Source organism: Cryptomeria japonica, chromosome 8 (genome assembly GCF_030272615.1).
Source record: "Cryptomeria japonica chromosome 8, Sugi_1.0, whole genome shotgun sequence".
In the NCBI taxonomy this organism is placed as follows: Eukaryota; Viridiplantae; Streptophyta; class Pinopsida; order Cupressales; family Cupressaceae; genus Cryptomeria; species Cryptomeria japonica.
Window position 1 is genome coordinate 86,365,138 of NC_081412.1, and position 22,012 is coordinate 86,387,149.

Consider the following 22,012-nt stretch of genomic DNA (forward strand, 5'->3'; position numbering starts at 1 on the left):
AAATAGATTCTTTGGTTATGTGGCTCTTTGGAATCTATTACTTTGCGTCATGTTCCTAGGGAGTGGAATGGAGTTGCAAATTGTCTGGCCAAATGGGCTTCTAAACACATGCAAAATTTGAATGTTGTGGATTGGGGACAGGTGCTTCCAACTTTATCTCATATGTTAGGTAATTTAGTGGAAAATGATAGGATGGTGTAATGCTTTGTATCTCTTTTTGTGATTGAATATTTTTTTACCCCTCTTTTTAGTGTGAACATTGACTCTAATTGGGGGTGTGTGCCTCTTCTAGACACAGTGAGAAACCAGAACTTCGAGCAAATCAAAAAGCAAGGAACCAAAACATGACGAACACTTGAAAGACACAAGCATATATACATGAAAAAATTAAGCTAAATTTTTAAAAGGTTTTCTCATCTTTAGGAGAAGTAGTGCTCAAGGTGTTGACCATGAACTGACAACTCCATAAACTATCCACCAAGGTCGTTTAGGAAGACAATCCCTTGACCACATCCTTCAGTAATTTAATGAGCCCCAACTCACATGAAATCAAATTTTCCATGTTTACCTTTATATTCTAATCTGGAATTCCACATGAGGAAAATATTCCCAATCAAAAACTCCCTCTTGATAGTCTTCTTATCAAAGAAGTATTTCACCTTGTTTTTCCTTAACAAGTTCCTCTCATGGGTGGCCATGCATTCTTTGGGAGATAGTGCCATTAGACACTTTTTTTTGACAATCAATATCTTGAGGTTTACATCTAAATAACAATTGATTGCCTTTATAAACATCTTTAGAGAATCCATTGAATTGTGAGGGTCATGTTCTCCTTAGTTAGTCTCCTAGTTGAATAGATTTAATAGCTTTCGAACAATGATCAAGGACAACACACAACTATGCAATGGACCTAGGGTGAGGCATGATGTAATGGTATGATAATGTTACCATAATGCCCCCTAAATGCTGAATAATAATGTTCTTTAATGACTCCTAGGTTGTCCTTCTTGATTTCAACATGATGTCAAATGAGTGAATGAATGGCTTTAAATACAACATAATATAAAAATCAACACAAACGTTTACTATATCATCTCACAACAGCTAGTAGAAGGAAGATAATGAGATTTAATTTAAATTTAAATTTTCAAAATTTAAGATTCTATTAAAATGGTCCAGGTCAAGTTTGTACCCATAGGTCTAATCTATGGTTATGAATGAAGGATCTTGGGATTAGAACCACTCTAAAAATGAGAAACGATAGGATTGATATATGATGATGTCATGAACCAAATTTAAGCAAAAAAAAATATCACTTATAGATTAGTTTTACATTAAGTACTCTCTTTTGAAACACCGTGAGTAGAGAAGAAAGAGCTTCCCAATGAATGAGGTTGGCCTTGGTGGTTGAACATTTCTCACTAATTTTATGCTGGATGTTATTTAAAAATCAAAATTAATATAATTGAATTGTAAAAGAAAATAATAATAATAATAATCTATTTTACTTTCTTTAATTAGACCAGCTAAAGTTTAGCTCGATTTACAGTAATCTCTCTAATAACTCGTTTCTTTTTATAAATCAAGAACTAAAATCTATGTTTGGCCAAGAGAGGGAAATAACAACTTATATACACAACTGAAGTGAGCACTGTAAGCCTGAAATTGAGCAACTTTGAAGGAACACAATTCTTAGGGAAGGAGACTCCAAATCCTTCACGTAAGTATGAAGCATTTTCTGTGCATGTACTAAAAATAAATATCAGGGTTCACCTCAACTTTAAGTTTGGACAACCTTATTCATTGTTGGTTATTTTTAAACATTATTTATTAAAACTAATCTTTCAACAATTTAAACAAGATAATTATTTACTATTTTGGAAAATCTGTTCTAAATCTACTTTAAGATTGCATGTCAATCAATTGGACAGATCATAGTTCCCATAGAACAAGACTCCTTAGGTAACCAAAAAAAAAATCATCTATTGAGTAACAATACAGTCACTGCTGTACTGACAGTAGAATCATATTCATCAACCTAAAAACTTTTATAGTATTGCTTCCAAAATCAACAAATAAACAATTACCCAACAATTTATGGGGCCACATAAGAGAATCATAGATTCATGAATTCTTGTAGATTGTTGCTTACCTTGTATATAAGCTATACAAGGGATTCCTTTGAGCATACGATATCTTCTGTTGCTATGGGCACTCCATGTATTTTTCCGTAGTACTCTGTAGTAATGCCAAAGATATTGGAAAAAATTTGCTTGTACGTCCAGTCCAAAACAAATATGATGTTACATATATATTCTTGAGCTGAACAATCGTGGACAAAGAAATATGATGTTGAAAACAAGGTTTCTGTTCGCTCTGGTTTCTGCCATAGCCATAGCTTTTATGGCTAAACAGATGATATTGCATTCATATTTGGCTGAAATAAGTTTTGTTCAATCTTACAGTAGTTATCTATTGAGAAAACACCAACATGATCATAAACACAATGAAAAGGCAGTAAATTGTAATGAGATAATTCCATCTATCAATTGGGATGAATTGGATTCCTCTAATGTTTTGATTGTGGATCAAAATGGGTGTGGGAACTATTCTGTTGTGCAGTCAGCTGTGAATGCAGTTGCAGACTATAATCCCAACCGCACTATTATTCTCATTACTGCTGGTGTTTACACGTAAGTATTTCTTATCTTCTTGTTTTCTTATATCAGATGATTGGTTTAGCTGAAAAATTTATGGGCATGTTAGTAATTTAAAATTGAAGATTCACCTATGTGATTGAAGATATTGCAATGACAAGGAAAAAAATATTTGAAGCATAATAGAGTTGTTGTAAGTTACTTGGAGGAGAATTCTCAAATCTATAAAATATAAACAACAAGAGAGAAAAAATAAATATTTTAATCATCATAAATCAGTTGTCAAGCTGAAAACTAATAATATATGACTTTTTGAAATTTTTTGCAGAGTCAACTACAAAATGTTAATTAGGTCATCCTACCAGATATGTATATCATAGATAGTCTTAACAGATACAAATTTTAATCAGTTTTATTACTAATCTGAAAACATGAGTTTCTGCTTAGCACATATGGATACTGAGCCTTTAAGAATGTCATAAACTCTCATCATTATTCAATTTTGGGCATATTTGCTTAATCAAGGATTAAAGCAATAAGATTCACCAAAGCTGGTAGCTATCCTCACTAATGTAAATATAATTTTTCATTAATATAAATTAATTTTATTGTAAGAATAAATGAGTTAAATATTAAAGTGATTCAATATAAATCAATCTGTTTTCTAGTTAAATTCTTATTAGTGAAAATGCTTACCAAAAATCAATTCTTTTCAAATAAAAAAACTAATAAACTATGAATGTCTCATATCAGATCCTTTTTAACCCCTAGTTTTTCTTTCATTTCAGATTTTAATGGTGAAAATATCTACTCAAATCATTTCTTCCCAAAGACAAAAGCCCCCATAACCTATTTTAAATGTTTCAAAATCTCTTTTTTAACACCTGATAGCTCCTCCTTATCTTATTCAGATTCCAATGATTTATATATAGTGGAAATAAAAGTTTAAAATTCATTCTTTAAAATATTTATAAAGAGACTGGCCACAACTGAAGAGCACAGAGAACTCATTGCCACACCACCTTAAAGTGGTGAAGACTATCAATTTTCCACAAAACTGACAAAACCCAAGTTCCAACCTGGATGCATTGTATATGGAAGACAAAACCGATTGATTTATCTGGATTCAATAACCTCCTACAAAATTTCATTCTGCAATGCAGAGAGAAAGTATACATTCCACGAAGCAAGCCCAACATTACATTTCAAGGCCAGGGCTTCCTTTCCACTGCCATAGTTTGGAATGATACAGCTAATTCCTCAGGTGGTACATTCTACAGTGGTTCTGTCTCAGTCTTCTCAGACAATTTTGTTGCCAAGGATATAAGCTTCAAGGTAATCAATCCCCACAAATGTTATGTCCACGCTAAATTTAAAATCAATATTTCCTAATGTCTGATATTGTAAATCTCTATTCCCAATATTTGTGTATTGACACAGATTTAAGTTAATGCACTTTGTAGAACTCAGCTCCAGCTCCCAACCCTGGTGAAGTAGGAGCTCAAGCAGTGGCTTTGAGAATTGCAGGTGATAAAGCAGCATTTTATGAATGTGGCTTCTTTGGTGCTCAGGACACTCTTCTTGATGATAGAGGCAGACATTATTTCAGATTATGCTTTATTCAGGGCTCCATAGATTTTATATTTGGCAATGCCAGATCTCTCTACCATGTAATTCAATTCCACCCACCTCTTCCTATGAATATATTTATGATCTTTGCAGTTTTACACACAATGTATATTTTTAATTTAACATCAATTGCATTTGTCCACCACCCATATTTAAAAACAACATCAATTCATAATTAACATTGCTTTTTTTTCCCTTTTGTAAAAGGTATTGGGATCTTTTTTAAACCCTCTTCCAATTCATATTTCAGATCAAAAATGTTTATCAAATTAAAAAATTCATAATTAACATTTAAAAAATCTTATGATTACCTTAATCAAAACATTCTAAATAATTGAAATTGATGATTTCAAATACTAATGGGAAACGAATTGCAGGGATGTGTGTTGAATTCTATTGCAAATCCAGTGACAAGCGGCTCTAAAACAATAACAGGAGCCATCACTGCACAAGGTCGAGGATCTGCCTTAGAAAACACTGGATTTTCTTTTGTGGCATGCATTGTCAGAGGCACTGGAAACATTTGGTTAGGCCGTGCATGGAGACCATATTCCCGAGTAATATTTGCATATTCTTATTTTTCTGATATCATTTCCCCGGATGGGTGGAACGACTGGAATGATCACTCCAGAGATAAGTAAGTATTTGAAATTGGAATTAGATTGTTGTAAGTATTTATGTGGGGAATTTTAATTTTTTATTGTTTGACAATTTTTTTTTAATTGGATATCATTGAATTTTATTATCAATAAGGTGCTTTTATAGTTTGATGACAGATCATAGAGCTTGATAGGAAATGTTGTTAATAAAAAACTACACATTCAAATATTCTTTGAGGTAATAAAAATGTATACAATTAAATCCAAATAAATATTAACTAGATTTCAATCAAACTCCGTGATCTATCATCTTTACTTTCATAGCCTGATAAATCGAAAACATTGGTAATAAAGATCTACACAAATGAGAAAAATATTGAAATAAAGGAGGGATAAAAATTTATTCAATACAGAGAAAAATACAAAGCAAGAAGAACCAAAAGCCCAACGAAGACCAAAACGCTAAAGAACCTTATCAACATCCACTAACTGATCTAATATGTGAGACAATTTGGAAGATAATTGTCTCCTATCCTCAATATTCCAACCCTGCCTACAATCAGAAGTCCATTTGGCCAGACAATTAGCTACTCCATTCCATTCCCTAGGAATGTAAGTAAAAGAACAGAATCCAAAGAGCTGCACAAGGGAAGGATATGTCTAATAACCAAAGCTAAATTCCAGCTGATATTCTCCAACCGCTGCTCATTCAGAATAGTCACAATCACTTGTGAATCAGATTCACAGATAATCCTTTTCCAGTGAAGAGCACAACCTCTCTCCATGACATCCAAGATAGCAAGAGCTTCCATATAATTATTCGTGTGAAAACTTTTATAAATTGAAAAGATAAACTGAACAGCACCAAAGCTATCTTGCCCAAAAAACAAAGCGCCACTGTCCCTCCAATTAACCTTCGGCAAGGGTGGTTGGCGCCTACTCCTCATAACATGCCTACAGCTCACCCCAAAACCGGAAAATTGAACCGATTGAAATTGAGAAAAATATTGACTACCATTATAAGTTGTAAATTTTATTTCATGACTATGATTTGTTTTGATTGTTATACCCAATTAACAATCTACTTTGATGTTTGATATGAACAGAACTGTATTCTATGGGCAATATAGATGTGCAGGAGCTGGAGCCAATCAAACCATGAGAGTAGCCTACTCAAGAGAGTTTAACGATACAGAAGCTGCTCCCTTTATTGACATATCTTACATTGATGGAGATGAATGGCTTTTTCGTTCAGTTCCTGCCTATTTACACTTGCAGAAAAGTAGCCCATCAAAGGAATGTGCCTTAACATGACAGGGACCTTGCTTATGATTAATTCATCTATATTGAAGTCCCCTTTCTGTGGGCCACTGAGGAAGAACCCAGCTATACTCCATATTTAGTGAATATGTTGATCTGGGTAATTAATTGCAGAATAAGGAATATAGTGATCTGGATTTCTGCTTCACCAACAGTTTTGGCCCTTGGGCCTTATAATTCTTATTTCTTTTTAAATAAGAATGCTTTTTTTCTGATTTTTTGAAGGAGTTAAACAACTTCATCAATATCTCACTAAGATATTTAAGAATACTTTTTTCTGCTTTTTCAGGAGCTAAACAAATTTATCAATATATCACTAAAATATATAATATTATAATTTTCTAATAAATAAGATTAAATGTTCAACGCCATTCATGTTTCTATGGTAACACGAGTGCATAAAAGCTTAACAGGAAAGCAAAATCCAGGATTAACGCAGAGGAAACTTTGAGCTTGTAGCTTTATATAGTGTAAAGAAAACTAGGAGTTACAAAATGCCGTGTGAGTTTGAAAAGGTTTTCATCAGGAATTCACGCAAACTCTTGCTTGTACAGGGGGTTCGACCCATTTCAATTAAGCATCACCAACATTGAGGGATTCAAGGCCGAGTTTGAATTTGTGTAGACATATGTAATGTACACAGTATGTGTATATATATATATATAGGAAATAGTTCATGAATATAGCTTTTTCAAGCAGTTGAATAGAAAGACCAATAAAGGTTTTATAGTGTTATATAGTGTTATATAGAAAACAATCCACTTTAATTATCAAAATCCATTAATTCAGATTAATTCAGATATCAGTATATGTAATTGGTCATAAAAAAGGAGTATAAATCATTAGATCATCTATATCATATAGAAAATATCAAATTCTAATAGTGGTTGGATATTATTGCATTCTTTATCCACCTTATTAATAAAATACTTAAATATCTTTTTGAAAAGACTCGATTCTAAATTCAACACAATCTTAAACCCAAGATTTGGGCTATATCTTACTTGGAACAACTAATAAATGTGAAATATCCATATGAGTCACTACCAAAAGAATGCCCAAGACCACTCTGCATTTCAAACTACCCAGTAATATATGTAATATTATCTTTCCCCTTGCAGCCATGAGCATGAACCATGGAAGAATGATCACCTCCACCAAAGGTAAAAACAACATCAAAAAGACCACCATCCCCATAACAACCACAAACAATAGGAGCTTGAGCCAAAAAAGAGGGACCATCTCCACTAAGATCAACAATAATATTAGGAATAACACACTAAGGGAGTAGACACCAACACTATAAACCTATATTAATTAGGCCTCTTAAAGTAGGTCCTACATCTCTCAAGTACAAGCATGGGATCCCAAAGATAACCCTGCACACATCAAGAGGAATGACATCAACCTGAAAGGAAGTTAAGGTGCAGAAAACGCTTCCTAACACTAATCTAGTGGGGGAGATAGTGCAAATTTTCTTACAAATCTTCTATTACAAAAATAGAAACACATTCATAGAGAGATAAACAACATGCATAAAGATAAACAATGAACACAAGATATATCGTGGGGAAAACCCTTTCGGGTAAAAAACCCCACACTCCAAAAGTACAGTACTTTGTATTCCAGTTGTAGACACCTAAAATTAATATTTAATTAACTTAAGCCTATCAACACAATTAATTAACTTAATTGTTTTATCCTTCTTCCTCTCAGAATCAATTAAATCTAATTTAATTAATCCTATCACTATAGTCCAATAATTAATTTATCAAATAAATTAATTATTCCCCTATTCCTCTAAAGTCCTCTCAATAATCATTTCCTCTAAACCCACTCAGTTAATTAATTCTAATTAATTAACCTAGTTATGTGATTCCTACAAATCACTTTTCCTAATCCCACTCAACCTAATTAATCATCCTTGAATTTCTCATAATCATGATTATCATTATTCTCCAATTTTTAATTCCCACTCATGTCGCATCAAATTTTGAATCTCTCAAAGAAATTCAAATTTCTTTGAATCCCTCAATGCATCCTTATTTTGGAATTTTTAATTCCTCAAGTTTGATATTCAAATTTCTCCCCCCCTTTTCCCAAGGAATTTTATATTCCTGTTTATTTTCCCAAGGCACCCTTGATCCATGCCTTCTATCCAAAATCAATCTCAACCCTTCATAATCAAATCAATCTTGGCCCTCCATTGGCCTTCTCCAATCTATAAATTGGAGCCAATCCTCCTCACAAATCATATCCACTTCTCATGCATCCTCATGTTGCTCTATTCTCCTCTCATCCTCTTCTAAATCGTCTCTCAAATCTATCAAATTCATAATCCATCACTCAAATCCAACAATCCAATAATCCATCCACTTACCTTGTTGAGCACAAGGAGAGCAATCCACATCTCTCTCCAACTCTCCATTTGTCAAACTTTGGAGCTAGCAAAGTTCGTGGAGGCAAGGAGGACAAGGAAGAGCTACTTGCAATGGGAGCTTCATGAGTATATTTCATTTATGTGGTCTTGTTTTCATGATGTTCTTGTTTAATCTTCCTTGATATCTCATTTTAATGGTTTTTGTGTTTATTGAAAATGAATCATACTCTAACCATTTCATTGTGAGACATTTTGGCACGCCCGGTGGGACCCACATCCCGAATTTAACAATTTTTTGAGTTTTTTGTGAAGTTTTTTTTGCAGGTTCACGCATCAGCGCGATCGTTTCTGGATCAGCACGACCGACTGTTAAGCAACGCGACCACCTCGGGTTCGGCACGACCGCGGAAAAAATTTCAAAAATTTTGGCGGCTCACTGTGCTTCAGCACGACCGCCATGAAAATTTGTCTATCGCCTTCTCATTCTTCCTCTTCTTCATTCTTCTACCTTCTCATTTCTATTTTCATTATGTTGTCGCTTTAGCGCGACCGCTCTGAGATTAGCGCGAGCATTTTTGTCAAAATTTTGAATTTTAAATTTTGGGCGCGAACTTTATTTGTATCAGCGCAGTGCGAGCGCGAACGCCTAATAATTAGCGCAACTGCGAAATCTCTTTTCTGTTATCTGTCTGTTTAAATTTTAATAATCTGTCTGTTAGCGCGACCGCTCGCACATCAGCGCATGTCTGCAAATCAGCGCGACTGTAGGAATTCTGTTTTTTTGCAATTTCTTCTCTATCTTCACTCCATTTTCCTCTGAATTTCACTAGATCCCCCACAATTCCATTTTGTACATTTCCTTCCTTAGGGACCTTATCCCAAAATTCCACTTTTTGAAGCCCGAAATCTCACATTCCTCTATTTTTAGGGTTTGCCATAACTCTTTCCACTTTTATCCAATCACCTCCAAATTTTCGCATATTTTCCATCTCCAACTTTTGCTTCTTTGTCCCTCTTGGACAATTTTTTCCATTTCTTCACGTCTCCTCCAAAATCCTCATTTTATGTTTGCCTATCCCTTAGAAAGTGGCAAAAACCTAGTCAAACCCCATTTACCCATCAAACTTTCCTCCAAAACCACATTTGTCATTAGTAGAAAAGTTTTTATTCGTGTTTTTCTACTCATTCCTACAAAGTCAAAAAAAAAAAAAAAAATTGTCATTTTGTTGTCTTTTTGCAAGACGCTTGTTGAAGACTTCATTTTCAAACTACTAATCAAGTTGTTTTGCAGGTTGCCTAAGAAAATCTGACCAAACATTGTGTTTTTCTTAATCTTTTTATTCTAGGCACCTAGATCTTAATTAGGGGTAAAAGAACTATTGTTTTTTGTGTTTGAGGAAAGTGTAGAGGTAGGATAGTATGTTCTTGTCTACATAGACAATCAGAAATCCTGACCCTCAAACCTTTTCTTGTTTGATTGCATGCTTACCCTTAGCGAGCCTGCCCTCCCAACTTGCTCTTTGAGAAGGTAAGAGGGGAACGACCCAAGTGAGTACACCCGGACCTGGGGTTCCCAACTCACTATAATAAATAGGCCATTGACTATGAAAGGGTCAATGGTTGGGGCTATATGAGAGTTCACTCTCACATTGGGTGCTTAGTAGGATCTTAGAGATCTCAATCACACTTGCGTGACTACTAAGTTCTTGGTGCTTCGTTGGGCTATAGGCCTCAATTGCGCTTGCACAACTTCAAAGGGTAGCTCCTAACGGGAAGACTTACTAAACACCTTGTTCATAGTGGCCAAAAACCTTCTAGTCATTGGTGCAGGAGGTCGGACCTCTGAAGCCACCCATATTTTTACGGTCCTTAGTAGAGACACAAAGTTTGCCATGAGGAGTTTTCATGGGAATTGATGCTTGGCTGCCTTGAGAAGTGAGTGTCATGGAGGGGAGCCAGTGGGGTCAAGCATCTAAGTGTCCGCTCTGGGTAAGCGTAGCTGGGAAACCAATTGGGATCCATTGACTATTATTTTTTCTCACCATAGGATATGTTGTGAAGGAGCATGAGTGTCTTTTGAGTCTAACTTATTTTGACCATTGTGTTTTCTTTACTTGACATCTCTTGCCAAGTCCATCCCCCACAACCAATCAATCATCCCTCTTTCCAAACTCCATCTTGTCATCATCCATCTCTATCTATCCAAGAAATTCTCCAATCCCCAATCCACTTTCATCCATTCAAACAATCATCCTTCCTCAACTAATATTCACTCTTCCTCTAATCCAATCAAATCTCCAAAATTCCAATCCAAATCCAAATCCAAACCCAAATTCCAATCCAAATCCAAATCCAAATCCAAATCTAATCCAAATCCAATCAAGTCCTAATCCAAGGACTAATCCAATCCAATCCAATCAAACCAAATTCAAATCCAAATCTAGTCAAGCCCTAATCCAAGGACTAATCCAATCCAATCCAATCAAACCAAATCCAATCAAATCCAACCTAATCCAACCCAATTCAACTCAATCCAATCCAATCAAATCAAATCAAATCAAATCAAAACCAACTCAATCCAATCCATTCAATCAATCAACTAATCCAATCAAATCAAGTCCTAATCCAAGGACCAATCTAATCAAACCAAGTCCTAATCCAAGGACCAATCCAATTGAACCAATTCCAATCCAAATCAAATCCAATCCAATCCAAACCTAATCAAATCTAATCCATCATCATTCCAAGCCAAATCCAAATCCTCATCTTCATTTAACATCATCTTCATAATCTTTCCCAATTCCAATCTAATTCTTCACTCTCAACATGACTACCCAAAATTTCAAAGCTTGGTATGAGAAGATGCTCATGGAAATTCATGAGCCTGCCTACCAAGTTAATCCCATAATCTCCCACTCTCCCATCATACCTTCATCCATCCCACCTCAACACATTACACCCAATCCCAATCTATACCATATTTCTTATCCTTCCTCTACCTTCGACAAGGGAAATCCATCTTATCCCCCATCCATATCTCCATCTTATTCCCCATCCATATCTCCATATTACCCCTCATCCACATACTCCTCTAATCAAATAAGTATACCTCCATCTCCCCCCCCCATCTACATCCCAATCCCCATCCTTCTACAATGCATTCATTACCTCTACTCCCCATCCAAATCCTTTACTCCATAGTCCTTCAATCATTAATCTTGATTCCCCAATCCATTATCCTAATCCTCCATTCAATTCCAACCCCAATTCCAATCCCAATCCCAATCCTCCATCTAATCCTAATCCCCCATCCAATCCCAATTTTCCATCTAATCCGAATCCTCCAAAATCCATATTGTCCACATCCTCCAAATCCATCATCCATAATCTTATCCAAGACATGCTAGCAAAGGAGACAAAATCCTCACCTCAAAGCAAAGTGGCCAAGTCTCCTCAAATCCTCCATCCACCCTAATCACCTCCACATCAAAACAAATCCCAATCCCCCACACTTAATGATACTCCCATTTCCTCATCTACTCACATCAAAGCTTCCATACCTTCCTCCATCACACAATCCCCACAACTCCAAACATGCCAAAAGCTTGCTCTAAAGCATGCTAGCATAGGAACCTCTCCATCTCATGATACATCTCCCTCCACTCCATCTAATGATCCCATCCCCTCCACTTCCTCTCATGATCATATGATTCCTCTATCATTGCATGATCCTCTTCCATCTCATGATACCCTCCCTAGTCAAGATCAAAGTACCCCTTCATCTCCATGTCATGATCCCAATCCATCTAAAGATCCTAATCTTTCATCCACATCTCATCCCCCTCAAAATGGACTCGCATCTTGTTTCCAAAATAATAAGGGTCCTCAAGATAATGCTCAAGATGTTGGTACATCTTCTATTCCTCCTAAATCCAAATTTCCCTCATACAAATCAAAATCCCATTATCCCTCATCTTCCACATCCATTTTGGGACCCTATGTTCCAAAGTTAAACCCTTCATTCCTTCCATCCATTTTGGGACCCTATATTCCAAAGCTAAATCCTCCATCCCTTCCATCCATATTGGGTCCTTACATCCCTCCATCCACCATTCCATCACCTCAAATAATCCCTAAGCAAGATCAACAAAGGCACGCATCATTGAATGTCTCCCAACACGCTCCCTCCATCATCCCACCATCCATAAAATGCTTAAGTCATTCATCCTCATGCACCCATACCATTGCTATTGGAAGCAATTTGGATGCCCAATCTAAAAAGCATAAAGCTCAAAATCCACAAAAACCAAAGGACCAACATGTCCCCTCAAAACGACATGTTCAAAAGAAAAATATGATCCAAAAGAAAGAAAAATCAAAAAGGCCACAAAGGCCCCAAAAGAAAAAATCAAAAACTATGTGGATTCCCAAAGAAGCAATGCATCCCAAAGTAAAATCAAAATTGGCATCCAAACTTGCTAATCCAAAAGCTCCATCCATTCATAAGTCCTCCAATCTTCCATCTAGCACTTCTCCATCTTCAAAATCCATGTTAGGTCCTTATGTCCCGAAATCCACCATCCCAACTCCATCACTCCCTTCCTCTATTTTGGGTTCTCATTTCCCAAAATCTACATATAATCCAAAATCCTCTCCTCCACTACTCCAACACCCTTCAAGGTGTGTGCCAATGTTGATCTTCCACAGATTCTTCAAAACCCCATCCATTATCCACCATCCATTTCTCACAATCCCATTCCATTAGTCCAATTCTTTCCAAATCCTTATCTTCCATCCCCTATCTATTTCATCTCCCCAATTATTATTACCAACATCTATGAGCATACCTCTAGTTCAAAGAAATACTAAGGGATACCATCTATGGAACTAGATTCTTGATTCCTCCCTTCCTCCTTCACGCGTCCACTATCTTCCATATCCACTCATCCTTATCCTTCTCCATCCAAACTATTCCAAAAATTCAAAAAATCAAGAAAAATGCAAAAAAATCAAATCAGAAAAAAGTAAAGAAAAATCATTTCATCCAATGGTGAAAACCACTTCTTGTGGCGCCTTGGGTAAGTACCATGATGAAAACTTGGCAAACAAGAGTTGTGTAATCCCCTCATCCCCTTGCACTCTACACTTGGGGGCAAGCTTCATCCACACAATCCTTCCATCCATCTACATCATATCCAAGTCCATTCTCCTTTCCTATCTTTGATCTTGACTATCCTATCCATATCCTCCATCTCATATCCCTCATCCTATCAAAATAAATTCTCCATTCCTATCTTTCATCTTGATCATATAAAGAGGCAAAGTAATGCATGCATGCTTTGGAACATTCAAGCCTTAATCCTCTATCATCCATATCCATTATATATTATCCTTCCAACTCATACATCTTTACCCACCATCCTTGCATCCTTAATTCCACTACCTCTAGTGTGGGGCATTTCCCTCCTTTGCAGCATGGTCCTTGGGTGTCCATCGCCCTACTCTCCATCCTTTATTCCTCCATATCTTATCCATATCCATCCACTCCATCCACCTATCTCCTATCCAAACAATAACTCCCTCCTTCCATCCATTCTTGTACCAATCCTTGGTTCTCCCTTGTCATTGGTTCCATTCAATCAAATCCTATCCACCAATCCACCCCATCCTATCCAATTTCTAATCCAAACATATCTCATTCAATCATATTCTCCATCTCTTCCAATTTAATCAATAATCCCATCCCTAATCCAATCTTATTCAATCATCCATTTCCCCTTTCATCCTATCTAATCATGTATCCTTCTTCCAACCCTATCCAATCCATCAAACTGAGCTTTCCCATCTACCTGAGCTCGCACTGACTTGTGCCTAATCCAAGCACCCATCCATACTACGCTAATCAAATCAAAAGCAACAATCCTCTCACCTGCAAATCTTGCACATCCAACTTGTCTTTTGTCATCCATCAATCAATCCATCACTGCCCATCGGGATGCATCCTTCCCTAGTTCGGCAGCTTATCCAAATCCATTTCCTTCTCTTGGCAAGAGATATCAGTTGGTCATGTGCAGGTTGTTTGTATGCTTGAGCTTTTCACTTTGTTTTCATCTTGTGTCCCAGTATTATACCTGTTCAGGACTGCCTTGATCATCCTATATCTTGGTATGTCTTGGCTGGTGTATAATGGGGCATAGTTTTCATGGCACGATGTGTTTGAAGGTCTTCCTTGTACGAACGGACAACCCTGCATTAGTGTTTATCAACACTTGCATGATTGTGTGCAAGGCATTCCTGTTTGACTGAGCGTCGGTCCACGCCTCGGATCTTCATATCATCCTGGTTCTTATAATCAGTGGTGTAGACTATCCATGGCAATATCAAATCTAGGTTTGCCCTCTATACTTGCTCAACAAGAAATCCAATCAATTTATCATTTCTTTGTCTCATTTCATTCACAACAGTCTAACTCATCCTGCTTCCCTCTTTTATCTTAATCCTTTCATCGCTTATTCTTCTAATTCCTTTCGAGAGCACACTCATGTTCTTCGAACCCACATGTTCTCTCGAGGGGGCATACCATTGCTTCCTTGTCATCCTTCCTCCTTATAATTCTTCCTCGTCCCATGACTGGGGCATCATGCTCCTAGTCCTTATCCTTTTCTTCCACTATGTTTTATTCTTCTTTGATATAACATCATTTCACGACACTATATCAAAGAGGGGCAAAATGTAGACACCTAAAATTAATATTTAATTAACTTAAGCCTATCAACATAATTAATTAACTTAATTGTGTTATCCTTATTCCTCTCAGAATCAATTAAATCTAATTTAATTAATCCTATCACTATAGTCCAATAATTAATTTATCAAATAAATTAATTATTCCCCTATTCCTCTAAAGTCCTCTCAATAATCATTTCCTCTAAACCCACTCAGTTAATTAATTCTAATTAATTAACCTAGTCATGTGATTTCTACAAATCACTTTTCCTAATCCCGCTCAACCTAATTAATCCTCCTTGAATTTCTCATAATCATGATTATCATTTTTCTCCAATTTTTTATTCCCACTCATGTCACATCAAACTTTGAATCTCTCAAAGAAATTCAAATTTCTTTGAATCCCTCAATGCATCCTTATTTTGAATTTTTAATTCCTCAAGTTTGAAATTCAAATTTCTCCCCCCTTTTCCCAAGGAATTTTATATTCCTGTTTATTTTCCCAAGGCACCCTTGATCCATGTCTTCTATCCAAAATCAATCTCAATTCATAATCCATCACTCAAATCCAACAATCCAATAATCCATCCACTTACCTTGTTGAGCACAAGGAGAGCAATCCACATCTCTCTCCAACTCTCCATTTGTCAAACTTTGGAGCTAGCAAAGTTCGTGGAGGCAAGGAGGACAAGGAAGAGCTACTTGCAATGGGAGCTTCATGAGTATATTTCATTTATGTGGTCATGTTTTCATGATGTTCTTGTTTAATCTTCCTTGATATCTCATTTTAATGGTTTTTGTGTTTATTGAAAATGAATCATGCTCTAACCATTTCATTGTGAGACACCAGTAATCAAAATCTTACAATACAGTGCCAACACTTATCTTCTTCAACAGGAGTCTACAACTACAACCCACAATCTAGATTAATTCCGGCAGCATAACACTTCACCTGCAAACATTACATATCTAACACTCCTCAAGACTATCTTTTATAGATAAATACAACCCAAGAGGAAGCTTCTAGATGAAGCATCAAGATGGGGTCGTGCATAACATTTGGCCCCATTTTTTGACCACCACAAAGCATGCAAATGACACATGTACGTCTCCAAATGATTCCTCATTCAAACCTCCTAAGTTGGGCACTCTAAATTTACTATTTTGAGGTATGACAGATGCTCTTACGCATCTTACAGCTGTCATAACTTACAACGCTTACAGTTGTAAGAGAATATGTCATAAATGACTAATTTTAGCTTATTCTCTTACAACTCGTCATAACCCTCTCCATGCAAAAGGTATCTCCTACGACTTGTTCATTTTGTCATAGAATCTATCATAGGCCGACACTTGTCAAGATCCTCACATGGGATGCCTACCTCCACATGTGCAACATATGTGTCATACAGTCATCACCAAGTAGGATGCCACCAAGCCTGTGGATCCCACTAGATGACTAGACATTTGTAGGCAATAAATGAAATAATAAATAAATGCACTAGCCATTGTTAGGATTTGCAAAGGTTGAGACACCTTAATCCCAACACAAACAACACCTCATATTTGAAATCATCACATAAACAAAAAACTATCTTACATTGTTTCTTAACAATGATATCCACCCTTTGATTGATTCATCTAATTGAATATGGTGATGGGTGATTTGTGGTTTACAAACACAAATTGCCAAAACTTGGATTTGAGAAATTTGGTTCACTCAATATCATGTGTCAAACAACAAATCCCCTTTTGTCCTTAATCCAAATTTTAATTTTGAATAGCTTTATAGGATCTCCTTTTTTTATGGCATTAGAGCTCTCGCCAACTACGCATGTTTCTTTTTACACCACACAAGAACTCTTATCATCATTGAAGTCTCCATTGATTTCATTTCCTTTGTTCATGAAGATAGAATTTATAAAAGAAAAATTCCTTCAGGAAGATTGTAAATGTAGATGTGGCTTCTAACATCTCTCATTCACATGATGATCTTTGTCACAATTTAAACAATCAGATTTACTTGTATTCTTCCCTTTGTCTTTTTGGACTAAAGTATTGAAACTTCTATTAGAATTTCCATTGTCCTTTCCCTTTCTTCCCTCATATTTTTCCAAATGCTTTTATTGAAATATAGAGTGTCTCTTCTTGTCTAGCTCAAGATAGTGTGTTTGGGCACATACTTCATCAAATATCCTATAGTTTAGCCATAAGTACATATCTCTTAAGTTTCTCAACAATCCTCCAACATAGTCATCAACCCCTTAGTTCATAATATCCTTCCCAATTATATACTTTTATTGAAATATAGAGAACTTCTCATTGTCTAGCTCAAGATAATGTGTTTGGGCACATACTTCATCAATATCCTATAGTTTAGCCATAAGTAAACATCTCTTAAGATTCTCAACAACCCTCCACATATTCATCAACCCCTTAGTTCATAACATCCTTCCCAATTACAATACTCTTTTTTACAAATAGTGCACTTTTCCCTTGCCTATATCAAAAATAGCTCCATTATTTATTGTGCTCCTCTTTATAGCATTTAGGATAGAATTGTTTCTTCAATAATGTCAAAGTTATCAATTATTTAGGAGAGTGAAATAAATCATGTTTGCAATTCGTTTAAATAATTAAATATAACAATCAAGTCCAAGGGGTTGAGCTTAGTTGGTTAAAGCATTGAGTTCTCAATGTGGAGACCCAAGTTTAACTCCCATGAGGGACACCTTTGTGTAGAATTCTAAGTTGTGACTCTTGGTCTTTCATGGGTTGTATTTGTCTCATTGTTTAAAGTGGATTTCTAAGTTGTGACCCTTGGTCTTCCAATTGTTGTTTCTAGTTTGGTGCTTGAAAGGAGCTAGTATTTGTAATAAGTTTGTAACATGGATGCTCGAATGAGCAAAAATGAGCTTTGTGATTCTATGATACTTAATACAAAAAAATTATAACAATCAACTCAAATATAAATCTATGGTTGGAAAATCTATATAGTAAAAATTCCACAAAATGTCATTGTTTAAAAAGAGAGAAAAAAAAACCTAGTTTTTTTGTATACTTACAAAGAGAAGAATTTGAGGACAATAGCTTCCTACTCCCTCCAAATGACCTCGCATAAACTATAGGTGCAAAGTGAATATTTCTATTATCATAATTTGAAATTCTCCTCCAATACTTTTACCCATTGAGATTCCCTTGAATATAGTAATAAATTAAATAATGTCAAAACATATATGTTTTTATATAATTAAAATTACTAATTAATTATTTGTTGTCCTATGCAAAAGCATGTTTATTGTATAAGGTTTTATACCTTAAATTGGAATGTTACAAATGCATATTTTAGACATATTTATCAATGTATAGACCTCTAATAAATAATGTATTCTAACACTCTTTCTTAATGTTAATCAAAAGAATATGCTATCAATTTTTTTGGAAAACATAAAAATAAATATTCTCTATAATAAAAGGTTTTTTTTATAAACATACAACTAGGAAAAAATATACACCAGGATAAAGATCATGTAGTGTAGACTGCATGATAGACTTCTTGACATAATTTTAGATCTCAATATTTTTGTGGTTCTTGTAAATAGGTATTGTAAAGTTTTGTATTGAAGTTCAAGCCTCAAAACAACCTTCCCTAATTTATTTACATAATGCCCATAAGTATTACAATGCAAAGCTTTACAAGTGGAAGAAGACAGACAAATATTCAAAGATTACATAATGTTGTTGTTGTCACATATAATAGAATAGTTTACCATACTTTACCACTATGAGGTGGCATTGTTATGCAAACTTTCTCTTAAAGGAAACACTTTGAGGCCCATCATTGTTCTAAATCTAGATAATTTGGCACTACAAATGGGTTTTATAAAAATATGGCTACCACCTAATCATTGGTCAAAGTATCACACTTGATAATTTTTTTCTTTTATGAAGTATGCATGAACTTCAATGTGCTTTTTCTTTGATATTGAACAAGATTTTTTACAAGAGAATACAACTTTGGTTATCACATAATAAGGTGGTACTTTCAATACTACCCATGTGAAGCCATCCAATAATATTGTCACATTGATTATTTTGATGTTTTCATTGAATTTCTAAAATCAACCTTTGTAGATCAAAGAGCTATAGTAGTTTACTTTTTATTACTTCATGTAATAGCTCCTATACCAAATTTAAAGATATGGCTATTAGCAAAATATCTAGCATGGTTAGCATAACAATAATCATGTAAAGTTTTATTTATGAAGTAGTAATGATAAAAACTTCATTTAATATACATAAATATACTTTTAGCCAATTTCTATTGATCTTCATATCAATCTTGTATTGATCGTGTATGAATCTAGATGCAATACGTATTGCATTGATAACATGTTGTCTAGATATAGTAAGGTAAATGAGGTTTCCTACTAATTTCTTATACAATTTGGGATTGGTTTTTTAAAAATTTATGTTCAATTGTGATACCCACTTCAATAGGAATAGTGATGGGTTTACAATCAATCATATTGAATGTTTTGAGCAAATATTTTGTGTCTTTCTTATGATGTCACAATAGAATGGTGAGCTTGAATGTTAATCATTATTAAAAAAAATTGTAAATCAATCATTTCAATTTTTTAATTGAGCTCATTTTTGTATTTGTCAATTAGATAATTAAAACTACAACATAATTAGTCATCCACATATAATATGACTATAATGATATGACCATCTTTAATTTTTTAAAAGAAGTCATTATCAAAGAAATAGATAGAGAATCCAAGAGTTAAAAAAAACTATTGATCATACATATCGAACCCTTGAAGCTTGTTTAACACTACAAATATTTTACAAGTTTATAAACATGGGATTCATTGTTTAGTTGTTCAAACCTTTTTGTTTCAATCATATATATTTCTTCTTGGAGGTTGCAATTTTGGACTATTAAGACATGTAGCATATGAATGGTACAAATGTTTTCCACTAAAGAAAAGGATTTTTAATTATAAAAGCTATGTCGCTAAGTGAAGCTCTTAGGACTAACCTTGTCTTCAACTTTCTTATTTTATTATTGGAATTTTTTTATTTTATTATTGAGATTATATTTAAATTTATATATTGTCAACAATAGTCAACAATATTTATTCGTGGAGGTGGAGGTATAATATCCAAATTTTGTTTCAATTAGACTATATACTATAATTTTTATTTTATCCCTCCACTTCTTATTTCTATTAGCTTCTTCAAATTTTGAGGCCCAATTTAGTAGAAAGTTATTAAGACATAATATGAATTTTGAATCCTTGTTATTTTAAATAAGGAATTATTTTCTTTCACATACATTATGGGGGTTTATTTTTTAGTCACATGCCATATTACAATTAAACCATCGGCATACCACTCAACTTGTGAGAATGCAACTCCAACACATGCATTGATGCTAACCTTTCGCTTAAAAATTTTGAACTTGGATTTACATCATGAAAATCCTATAGTCTTTCCATTGGAGCCACAACCCATTTGAGAAATTATTTTCTATGATTGGTTCTTGAATTAAGGTTTGAAGTCACTTGAGTCTTTTAGGTTAAGAACAATATATCGATTCTTTACCCTTTAATCTATAAGATTGAGTTTGATTATTTTCCTCATAAGTTTCAATAGGTTGGATGATGGATTAAAAAATCACTTTATATGTGATAAAGTCTAAAACTATATTGAATTTACCTTCGTACTTTATAATAAAGACAAAAATGATAACCATTAAATTTTAATCCATATATAGATATGCATTAGAGTACTTAATATGCATATCCACATTTAGCAAATTGAATATGTTAATAGATAACATCTAGACAGACTTAACATTGCACAAGAGAAAATCATTTGAGAATACTCAAATGCTTTAATACAATATCTCAACTAATAGATAGGAAATTATTGATAATAATTTTTTTTACCATAACAAGCTTAAACTCACACTTATCTTAAATAAATTATGTTATTTTACAAATATTTAAAAATTATTATTAGTTTTTGTCAAGACAAAAGTGAGGTTAGAGTGTTAACGAACTATAGAAGACTCTTACAATGTGTATGGTATCCTTCATATTATGCAAATTGCTTTTAATTGATTTATAGGGGTTCATCATGTAGTGTGATGGTTAAGTGGTTGCCAGTTATGGGTTGTTGGAGCTCAAATCAAATTTAAATTGATTTATGAACAAATGTATGTATATATTTTTATAGAAATTTAAATTGATTTATGAACAAATGATATATTTAATTAAATAATTATTTTAACTCAATTAACATTTGTATCCATAAAATCAATTTATTAAAATTAATATGTATATATTTGACAATAAAAAAATAAAACTAATTTATGAATAAATGATATATTTAATTAAATATTTTGTTTAACTCAATTAGCATTTGTATCGCAAATGTGGGCTTGGGTAGATTACTTGCTCTTTGTCAAGCCTTGGACAACCTCTTTTAATCCCCTTACTGAATCATTATCTGTGCGTCCAGTATGGGTTTGCCTTCCTAATCTCTGTCTCCATTTTTGGTAACTTTCCTGCTACGAGACTATTGGCAACTCCATTGGTCGTTTCTTGAAGGTGGATGAGGCCACATCTTCTATGGGGAACTCTACCTTTGCCCGCATTTTAATCGACATTGACATCTCCTCACCTCTC

General features: G+C 34.4%; 1 protein-coding gene across 1 annotated transcript; it reads left to right on the plus strand.

The window, feature by feature from the left end:
* Positions 1-2,286: 2,286 nt before the first annotated feature.
* On the plus strand, positions 2,287-6,422 carry LOC131038446 (probable pectinesterase 8). Its single transcript, XM_057970884.2, has 5 exons — positions 2,287-2,693; positions 3,821-3,992; positions 4,121-4,327; positions 4,664-4,923; positions 5,992-6,422. Exons 1-5 carry the CDS (start codon positions 2,347-2,349, stop codon positions 6,197-6,199), a joined length of 1,194 nt encoding a protein of 397 aa, XP_057826867.1. The 5' UTR covers positions 2,287-2,346; the 3' UTR covers positions 6,200-6,422.
* Positions 6,423-22,012: the final 15,590 nt, after the last annotated feature.